Source organism: Telopea speciosissima, chromosome 3 (genome assembly GCF_018873765.1).
Source record: "Telopea speciosissima isolate NSW1024214 ecotype Mountain lineage chromosome 3, Tspe_v1, whole genome shotgun sequence".
NCBI lineage: Eukaryota > Viridiplantae > Streptophyta > Magnoliopsida > Proteales > Proteaceae > Telopea > Telopea speciosissima.
This window is the reverse complement of record NC_057918.1, coordinates 67732921-67744404: the sequence shown is the minus strand read 5'-3', so window position 1 is coordinate 67744404 and position 11484 is coordinate 67732921. Positions and strand designations below refer to the sequence as shown.

At 39.0% G+C, this 11484-nt stretch overlaps 1 protein-coding gene across 1 annotated transcript; it reads right to left on the bottom strand.

Moving 5' to 3' along the window:
* Positions 1–9631: 9631 nt before the first annotated feature.
* Positions 9632–11484, bottom strand: LOC122656493 (splicing factor ESS-2 homolog). Its single transcript, XM_043851034.1, has 2 exons — positions 9833–11484; positions 9632–9785 (listed from the first exon to the last, which is right to left on the bottom strand). Exon 1 carries the CDS (start codon positions 11380–11382, stop codon positions 9850–9852), a length of 1533 nt encoding a protein of 510 aa, XP_043706969.1. The 5' UTR covers positions 11383–11484; the 3' UTR covers positions 9632–9785; positions 9833–9849.

The following is an 11484-nucleotide window of genomic DNA, read 5'->3' as shown; positions in this document are numbered from 1 at the left end:
TCTACAACTATGTATAGACATCTTTTTCATTTATATTTTACAACTATCAACTTGATTTTAATCATAATTTTAAATAGATATTCTATATATAATCATGCATGGTTATTAAGCTATCACAATCGATCTGACATGGACAATATAAACAAAGAGAATTATGAAAACTAACATTATTGTTTTTTGTTTTTTTTTTTATACTACCATTTTTGTCTCTATTTAACAAAAAGATTGTCCCCTATTTTTTCTTCAAAGAATTGGTATAATGACAGCTTCAATGTAATCAACCATATTTGTACGGAGAAAAAAATCCTATTTTAAAAGCTTGGCTTCAAATAGATTTTTAAAACTTTATGGTTGTTTAAAAGCATTTATAAAAGGAAAATATCAAAGTTTCAAAATACCATTTTTTTGGTTTTCCTAGTTTTTGTTTCCCACAAGTTTTGAACTTAATGGTACTAAAGTAAAAGAGTGAAAAATCCTTAGTCACACATTGGTTATGAAAGGGATTAGAGTGAGGTTCATAAAGTAAAATGGAAACCACATTGATATGTTTTCATGAAAGAAAAAAGATTCACTATTCTCTCTTCCTTGGGATTTCAGGGTTTATTTTCACACATATGTTTGTGTTGAGCCGTGGCAAGGCGAGGCCTTGGTGTGTATGTAGTTTCTTTTTGCTGATGGTCGGACTTATATCTGTATTTATATTTACTGACATTGGTAAAACCAATATGTTCCAATTCAGAATTTGTAAAGAACTTAGTGACATGCTTTACAATATGTTTGATATTTAGTGGAGTTTTACCAACATACGATGAGTATCATTAACGTTGGTGATTCTTCATTGTTCATCGTCCAGATTGCATTGGACGTCAATACGGCTAAGTGTTTTTTTTTATTTGTCTTCTCTCTTCGAGTGACGCATCTTTTGAGTCCCCTAACTCCCCTTCAATAAGTGTTTCCAATGTGTATCTATCATTTATAAATAGAGGGCATCTATGAGCACAACATAACTGTATCTAAGAGTCTATTTCATCTTGGAGGTTGATTTGCAAAAACCCATATTGCACTATAGTGGATGATTACAATCTTAAGAAGAGTGACCGATAACACAACTCAGCTCCTCCAATTATTCACATTTTTAATTCATTTAAACGCTCCCCTACAATGAGTGGTTGCTTTCATTTCAAGTGTTCAACCGTTACGATCTGTTCGCTAACTCTACTTCATGTACTTTCGGTTGTGTGAAGCAAGTGTCTTTAGCCTAAAGATGATACTCAGTCCTCTCCTTCATAGTTCCGATCTCTAACTCCAGTCAATGAAGTGGAATAAGTTGTATACTATCAATTTTTTTTATATTAATTTTAAGACTCTAGCATGTCATGTCAGCATAGTTCCGTTTTTTTTTAGTTCCATTAGATCACTTGAAACTCTGTGTGTTAGCATAGGATCTTGATCCTACATGCCCATAAATGTGGACACCCATTTGACCTACCACGTGGCAGTTATCATGACGTACATGAAGCCTTAAACCAATGTTTTTGAAAGCTGGTAATATAGTTGGGGGCAGGCAATGTGTAAGAACATGAGGTGAGACGAGCACCATATTTCGATCATTCAGGGGGGCGAGCCGATCATTTCACCCCCCCGTTCCATGTGTCTAGGCACATCCTATGCCCCCAGTGAAGAGGACATTTCCCCTATAGTTGGATTTATCCACCATGTATGAGAATTGATTATAAAATGACGCAGAAGCACACGAAAGTACTATGTTGCCCCCATGAAAAGAAGGAAATCCTTCCCAGTGTGACACTTGTGCATGTACTTTTGTTGGCCAACACGTGCATTCATGCTCGGAGGCCCACACAATAATATTTTTCTCATATATAATACAAGCTTTGATTTTTCTTTTTTTTTGAGAAAAGAATATAATTGGAGGATTAGATAAAAAAAAGTAAAGGCTAGATTGGATCCCAGGACCTGGCCATACACTTCGAATATCATGGACAAAATTTTCCTGCTGCCCATAATCGCAAGTGCCGAAATGGAATCCCCACTCAATTAAAAGGGGTTTTTGGCTATTTACGGACCCACGAAGGTAGGGGAAGGAGATTATTTCATTACGGGCAGCGGTTTACAAGAAATTTTTTTCGAATATATCATGCCCAAAGCAAATGTTTGAGAGATAAAATAAGATTAAAAGCATTCCACCCCCAAGAAATCACTATTTTTTTGGGGGTGGGCGGCTAACCAATGTAATAGGCTCCGGCCAATACAAGTAGGGGTCTAGGGAGGGTCATAGTCATAATAAATGCAGCCTTACAATCGTTTTGTGGAGAGGTTTCGTGGGGGAAATTAAAATTTTTGTCTCTTGCAATTTTGACACCCTGTAATTTCCTCCAATCTCTCACATAATAGTTGAAATGACCATTCTACTCCACCTTAGGCAGTGTGTTCAGGCAGTGGATAGGTGATAATTTCAACTCCTATGTGATGGATTAGAGGGAATTGGAGGTGATAATGATCCGAGAAATTATCTCCTCTAGTTCTTTGCCTGGCCAGTTCCCCAGTGCTTGTAATAAGGGAGGTGGGCCCTAATCAAGTAACGTGTTCAGGCAAAGGTAGGATGGTCATTGTGCCCCTTTATTACAGGCAACGGGGGAACTAGGCAGGGCAAAAAATTAGAAGAGACAAAGATCCGGCTTTGCGGAGAGACTGTTTCTACCTCAACAATAATCTGAAATAAGATTCCATTGCTAAAGCTTACATCGTCTCTAAGAACCCAACTATGAATGATGAGTTGATGACCTAAATGCCTTTTTGACTATTTCAGGAATCTCATCCTAGTATCAAAACCTATTAATAATGAGATTCTCTATTAACTGAATCACCGTACTTAGGAGTTTGAAAACTTGGGTCATTTTCATTTATTGCCCCTAATATCAATGCCTTAGTATGGATGCTTTCCAAACATGTGAAAGTGATTGACTTGGTAAGACATCAAGAATAGTTGAATACCTATCTAGAGAAAGTATATAAACTTTGATCTCGGTGGTAATTTCCATATTTTTTACAATGACAAAGACCACAGGTTTTGGTCATTCTCCTCAGTCAAAATTCTGTAGGCCTGTTTTGAGGAAAGATCACATGTTCTTGTGACATCCCACAACATGATCTTATCTGATAGGGGTATATTACTGTAAGTTATTTTCATAATATATTGAACTTAATTAATTATATCTTAATCTATTGGTGCGGATCCATAGACATAAAACCTAGTTTAGGACTATCTTAAGGTTAATGGAAGTATACTAATCTTTTTCATGTATATTGGATTAGGGTTTGTTTTTATTACAAATACATGATTAGGGTCCCTACAGTCACTTGATCTCATTCTTTGTTCTTCCCACCAAGAATGTGAAAGGTGTGTGTGAGAAAAAGAGACTGGAGAAGATCCTGACTAAGGTTTCCTTCGCGAAGGATGACGACACAAAGGATTATGGATTATTCTATATCGCTCTTCTCCAACATACGTGGGTGCAAGGTACACATTATTTTTCCCGTTCTTTTATTCAATCGTGTTCTAATTCACTGTATGGAGACTGGTTTAGATTTTTACAAAACCCAAAGAATTTCTAACAGTTCCAACTTCTATTGCGGAGAATTAAAATCATAAACAATTTTACACCTTGTCTTCTAATTAGTGGCGCAACTGGGCTGTGCTGGGCTGGGGTTTTGAAGACCCAAGCCCAGCCCGGGGTTCCCAAAGCTCAACCTAGGCATGGCTCCATTGGGCTCAAAGCGGGCCGGGTATTGAAGAATCATAATTTGCATTAAATATATTATATATTCGGGTAAAAGTTAATTTGGGCAAGAGATCTCTACTTGATCACATGGTCTCTGCATAAGCGTCTGGGCCAATGAGTGAGCACGCCTGGGTATCTACCCAAGAAGCAGAGGCGTCATCTCACAGTGGCCTATGAGAGGGTGTAGAAAACACCACCAAGTAGAGATCTTTTTCCAAATTTTTTCTAGTTTTGTTGTAAGAAATGACATGCATTAAATTATTTAATATGAGAAAGAACGCTACCTAGGCATGTGTGGTGCGCTGCCCCTGTGCCTAGACACAAGGGTGCGAGAAATGACCGCCGCACCCCCATGGAAAGGCGAAATTTCCCCGGGACGAGGGTCATTTTGCACGCCCATGTCTGGGTGTAGGGGCAGCACACCGTATGTACCTAGGTAGCATTCTCTTTCCTTATTTAATATATACATTTTAGGTTAAAATTTATTTATTTATTCCATTTTTGTGTAAGAACAACCATGGAATCAAAACTCGGTCGAAACCTGTCGAAACCGCCAAGACAACTCGGTTTCGACAAGTTCCGAATGAGTTAACATGGAACTTTTAAAAATCCCTCGTTTCATCCCGGTTTCAGTCAAAACCAGAGGGAAATGGTCGAGGCCAGGTCCCAGCAAATTAAAAATCTTTACTTTTTCTAGATTTAAAAAGTCCCCTTTCAGAGCTAAAGCAATGTAGATGAGTTTTGATTGATTCTTTTCCCCATGTATGCATTATTTTATGTATGTAAATGGGTGAAGAGGTTGTCGTGATTCACGGGAATGGTGGTTGGCTAGCAAGAGCTGGTTCTAATCATCGACCTGTTTGATCATAACTGGAACCAGAAGATTCAGGTGAGTTGGTAATTCAGATTTTGATTTTTTTTCCTGCAAATCTTTAATTTTGTTTAGTTTGAGTAGTTTTTTTTGTTGGGTCTTCATTTTGACCTGCGGAGATTCCAGAGAGCTTTCTAGTGCTCCTGTTCGATAGCTTCTTGGATTTCTAGGGTTTTAAAAAGATTTTAGGAACTGGGTTAGAGTTATTTTAAGTTCATTTATAGGTATTGCTCGAGTTCGGATGTGAGGGAAGCAAGGGAGAAAAAACATTTGATGGTTTGGTGCGGGATTTGCTATGAATAACCATTCTTTGTATGTATGGTTGTTCTTGTTTTCCTCCACAAATGTTTTCTCGATAAATAGGAGATTTTTTTCCCTGTTCTTTAAGCTTCTATTTTTTAGGTTGGGTCAACATACCATTAGTTGATTGTTACTTTTTCAAAATTTGGACTTTCTAGTTGAACCAGCTCTCTCCATTTTGGTTAATTCCATGTGTCAGTTCGCTAGGATACATATGTTGTGCATTTGGAGGAAGTCCGAGGAACTAGGGTTGCAACAGGGTCGGGTTGGGCCGGGCTTTATAGAACCCTAGCCCAACCCTAAGTCCCCTTAGCTGGGCCCAGGCCCGACCCGACCCTGACTCAGGGCCAGAAAAATCCAACCCTGACCCGCCCTCAGGGTCGGGTCGGGCCGACCCTGATTGGCCCTGATCATGGGGAGGGGGAAAAGAAATGCATGAGCTGGAATGGGCTGGGAAGAACATTATTAATCTTACATAAAATAACAATATAATAAATTATATTATAACACTTATTGTCTTCATATATAATATATTATATAAAGAAATGTGGGTGAAATTTAAAGTTTATAATGTATAAATTTTGTCAATATATATTTTACAGTATAACTTAAATCAGGGTCGGGCCGGGCCGGGCCGGGCCAAGCTTAGCTCGAGGCCTCAACCCTAACCCGACCCGACCCTAACTCAGGGCCAGAAATTTCTAGCCCTGACCCGCCCTTAGGGCCAAATATCTCAGCCCAAACCCTGTTCGGGCTCAGGGCGGGTTCGGGCCAACATGGCCAAACTTGCACCCCTAGGAGGAACGGTTTCGCAATCTTCAGTGGTTCGTTGCTCATGGATTAGACCCACTAAGAAACTCCGCATGGAATTGAAGAAAGACATCTTAATGTTTTATTTGGATTCAATGTATTATTCAGGGTTCAAGTACTTTATAATTATGTGAACTAATTATAAATTTTATAATACCACTTTAGTGTTTGTATCGTATCAGCACGTACATTAGTAAACTTGGGTCAATAACCACAAGTACCATTCTCAGTGAGTTTTTGGTGAATGTAATTCATGGATTGTGTTTAAAATGTGAAAAATGAGCAACCTGCAAAAAATCAAACCTAAAAAACCTTATTTTGGGGTCGAAAACTTGGTCTTCCCATCAATGGGAAAAATCCCAGGTTTCCACCGAGATATGGTCAAAATCGAGACGAACTCCATTTCTGGCTGGTCGAAACCCGAGTTTTAGAACCTTGAGAACAACAGAGAAGAACCAGAGAAATGGTTTTGAAATCGGGGACCAGGGAGAGGATTCATCAGTCACTGGTTAGATTTTGGGATCTAAAAAGGGTGGGTCAACCTCATATCGGGTTCCAATATGGGTTTTTCCTTGCCGGGGGAACCCACACTGAATGGAATCACAAGATTTAAAAATTGCCGAGGATTTTTATCCGTACCACAATCCAGTACTATTTTATTTTTTTCCCATTATCTGATATGATATAACAAAGAGAACAAGAGAACCTGTATTTCTGGATTATGCAAGTGTTGGATGGATTCCATATCAGCTGAGAGGTACTATTATCAGGGAAGCTAGGGACTTGATGAATCTGTGGATCATCCAAAGAAAACTAGTTCAGAACAACTTCATGTGAGAAGGCTAATTTATTCATCTCAACAGTTTGCTTCTGAATATTTTCATCCTGAACTTGGACACTAGAAAACATAATACCTGAAGGCCATGTTTATATCTTGGTCTCTAAACATCAATAGAACTAAAAGCCTGTAGCTGTTATGTATGTTACTAAATCAGTGAATTCTTAATTATCAAGCCTGGAACTTGCAGATAGTTATGATCAACATGATCAAGCCAATTTTAGTGCTATGGCCTTACTGTAAAATTAGCTGATTCATTTTTCTCTGAAAACAAAAGAATGTCTCAGTTCTGCAACTATAGATAATGAAATCTTGTACAATCAGGCAATTGAGTTTCATTTTTAAAGTCCCTTGGCTGGTGAATTCTGTTGAATTTGTCACCCATGTACTGAAAAAGTTGAAAATTAATTGATCCCGACTTTTAAGATAGTTTTAATTACATAAATGAGAGAAAGGAATCTACATTCTCGCATGTAAGAAGATAGATGTTCTTGAAAGCTAATAAACTGCCAATTCAATACAAATTGAAGCAAACTATGAACTTGCGAATGAGAGGAAACCTTGTCTACTATTTAAGCTCTTGAATCAAACAAGTGGGTAAAGAAAGCTCAAGATAGCCCAAAACTGAGCTTGATGTTGATGCCCCATTAAGGCTTCTTTTCAGCCATTGATTTCCAGTTTCACATCACTTTTCATGACTGCTAATGATTTGGTTTTTGTTTTTTTTCTTGTTCACATTATAGGTACCCTGTTTCTTGTTTAACTTGTAGCCCTGTACATAAAAATTAGTTCCTGAAGATTTACAAGTTCAAATTGGGACTCCTCCCCCCACCCCCCCAAAAAAGCCCCCCCTTCCCAAATGTTATTATTCTATTGAGGTCATGGTTTGTGTCTCAGCTTAGAAGAAAATCATGGCCAACTCTCTGCAGTTTCTTAGGCTCTGTATGGCAATGTTCTTAAAAAACATTTCTAGTGTTTTTCCAGTTTTTTTTTTTCAAACAAACCAGGCACTTGGCACACTTTTGGGCCCCATTTGAAAAACACCAAAATCATGTTTCTCACATTAGAGAAACACCATGCTCACTTAAGTTAATGAGGGTAATATTGAAATTTCTAAGAAAAACAAAACAATAGGTGATGTTTTGCCCTAAAACCTCACAAACTTTCTTCATTCGCAAGAATACCATGACCCTTCTTGCTCAATCTGCAACTCTACGTTGATTTCTGGTGCTCTCTTGGTGCTTGACCTCCGAAAGGTGGAGACTGAATATCCCGGCCCCAATTTTGGCATTTACTGAAATGCAGTTGCAGATCATGGTACGCCGCTTGAATGCGAGATTGACTTTTCTCCTCCAATTCAATTTCTATTCGACGAACATTTCTTCCAAATTTTTTTTCAACCATCAGATACTTCGATCCATCCCTGTACTACTTCTCTTGAAGATTCGTTCGCAGAACAGTTGAAGTCTTATTTAAGCTCATAAATCTTAGTCGAAACAATTCTCTGTTCTGACGGATTTGAGGACAATCGGCTCCCTTATTTTGCAGAAATCATACTCAGTCTTAGGGAGTAAGTATTTTAATGTGGTTTCAGGTTCAAGAAAATCTGATTGTTGACAGTTTTTCCAGTGATTCAGTTTATGCTTCTTCAGTTCATTTTAGACTCTGGACACTGCTTGCATGGGCTTAATTAGAATTTCAGTTCGTTAATTATTTAGATATTATTTTTGGTTATTTCCTGGACAATTTGGTTCACTGCTGGATCCCTTTCCCAGCTAATGGACTCGAAGCAACTGTAGTTGATGATGGCGTTCTCCTCCAATAGTATTTCCAAATGCACTCTGTAGCTCTCTCACGAGATGAACTGATTCATCATATCTTAATCTATTTTGACACTGAACCTGAACTTTGTGAGTACTGTTTGGATTGCCAGTAAGGGACATGCGGATCCATTTAAGGAAATTTTGGATTGTCCTTTAGGTATGTGGCTAAGTTCTTTAGCATCACACTGCTCAATCTTTGTTAGTCATGAATTTCATTTTCTTCAATCCCTTCCAGTTGATCTATCAAGATTTGTGAGTTCCCTGGGGTTAATGGTTTTGATTTTTTCAGCAATACATATATTAAATTCCACAATGATTTGAAAGGTTTAACGTTGGAGTTCTACTGTTTCCTATGATCTACACTATTAAATTATTAGGTAGCTTCAAGCTTAAAGTAGTATATTTTCATTTTTTGATAGTGATTTTAATCTTTGGATGGCTGAACAAGCTGTGCTGAATGCTCATGGTATATCAATTGTTCTTGTTTATGTTTTATTTCTACTCTAGATATAGTTGTAATAACTGGTTTAAACTCATAGATGTACTACCTAAACAATTTAATTAGTTTTCTCACATGATGTTTTGCATTTTTTTTTTTCTTAGAAACCCACAAGGATAAAAATTATGGTGTATGTGGCCTTTTACGTAATTTTTGGTAAACAATAGAAATGATTCTGTTAAGTGCAACCCATACAGTTTTCTGTTTCTTCTTAGTTACAGAAACTTTTTTTTTTTTTCAGTGTTACCATACAGAATTTCAGGACCCAGAAATGCTCAAAAAACATAGAAACACATAAAACTGTGCCGGACCCAAAAACACTCAAAAAAACACAGAAACGTTGCCATAGAGAGCCTTAATTTCCAGGTGGCAAAGGCTATAGTTGTTGTGTATTATCTCTTAATAAGAGAAAGCATATGTAGGCCTATGGATGTACCAAGTGCTCTGAGAGACTAAATATTGGTTAAGTCAGGCAGCAATCTAGGAACGAAGGCAGCTCCTTAGCATCTCTCGTCTAGAAAACATGCCCCACAATGTATACAGTTGTAAGAGAAGAACTTCAAATCTTACAACAACGTTTGAAGGCAGCTCCTTAGCATCTATCATCTAGAAAACATGGCCCACAATGTATACAGTCATAGGAGAAGGACTTCAAATCTTAAAACAACATTAGCATCGCATGGTAACGTATTTTCTATTGAATCTCTAAAGTATTTGTTTCAAATTCAAAAGTTAATAAACGATGTTATGATGGCAAAAGAGCTCATTCATTAGTACATAAATTAATCAAGAAACTTTCAGGGATATGGCTATGCGCATATGCACAAACAGTGATAAGAAAAGAGATAAGCATGGCTTGCTTAACAAAAGAAAAGGAAAGGAGGCGGGGGGGGGGGGGGGAATCTACATCACCAAGGAGGATTGGAGGCCTCTCTAACAGATGGAGACCTCGAGTCCAAGCTCCCGTCTCTTCCAAATCTTGTCAAGCTCCTCCCTGCCTTGGGAGTCCCTACAGCTGGGCTTCCACCACGATAGCTAGCACGAAGACTTTCATCCACAGAAGATGAAGATTTGGCATTTGCAATAGCATTCCTCACAAACTTCTGAGCAGCAGGAGAAAGCGTCCGAACACTTGGACTAGCACTTCCCCCTCTCACAGTCACAGGTGATGGCAGTGGTGGCTTCTGAAACATTTTGGACCTCTCCCTCAGTTTACGAGCAGCTTCCCTTGACAAAGTGTGAGCCTTGACATCTCTTGATGGTGGGAATGGGATCCTAAAGTGAGGCCCATCACTGCTACCACCAATACCCACAGGAGTGTCTTCTGCTTCCAATCTCAATGGTGTCCCTTCGATCTCTCCCCAAGTAATAAAAGGTGATTCATCAACACCCGGTGCAGGGGATGGTGTTCTCACATAGTTATACCCATTATCAGATATCTTGTTTGATTCCACGTAGAACGGGTTTGGAGTCTTCCTCAAATCTTCCAAATCATACTTCTTCGATCTCTCTGCTTCTCGATCCCACATAGGAACAGGGGTTCCTCCAGCTACGGGTGCGTAAACAACTGCAACTGTGTCTTCTTCTTCTTTCGGCCTAGAATCCATCATTTTGCCATGAAAACGAGTGTTTGTGCGGTTAATTTCTTTAGTCAAAGCCTTAAGTCTCACTTCCTTCTCAGCCTCTGTCAAAGGGACTTCACCACGATCCGCTGGATTATACATCAACAGATTCTTTGCTGTGTATTTCCAACCATCTAACGTGCTCAAAGGCTGACCAGATGACCCATACCCATCAGTGATCTGGTCTTTCTTTCCAGATTCAATTGTCTTAATTTGCTCCTTCTCACCTTCAATCAAATACCCAAATCGCTCCTTCCTCTTCCGATTCACTTTATCCACGATCTTAGAAAAACTGTTATTATCTTCACTTGTATAACGCCGGAAGAACTCGTCGAGCGTCAAGGAAACATCGACCGAATCATCAACGAATTCTTCGCCTTCGGCATCCGCTTGAATTGGGATTTTATCCAAATCAAACGGAGTAGAATTCAACGAGAAAATCGAACCGGGCGTTCGTAAATTAGAACCAGGAGTTCGAGTCTTATTACCTTCGGCATGGGAATTTGAAGCCTTGCCTCTTCGTCGCTCCAAGATCTTTAACTGGGCATCTCGGATTAGAACAGGATCCCCACTGCGAACAGCTTCGAGCCAGTCGATGCGATCACGGAGCTTTGAAATATCGGGGAAGAAATCGCGTTCGATGATCTTCTCTATGGCGGCGACATAGGTGTCCTCATCGAGGACCTTGGGGCGCTTGTTAGGGTTTCTGGGAGGATTTATTGACGATGAATCACAAGGGTTTTCTCGGATTCCCTCGGATGGAGCAGGTGAAGGGGAGAAAGAGATGTGGCGAGGAGAATGACCCGGTGATAAGAGCATGATTTCTGTAAATAGGAACTGAAACTACTTCAGAAGCAAATTTGAGGTTGCAATCAAATCTAAATATTAGGGTTAGGTTTTCGCAAGAGTAGAAGAGATCTT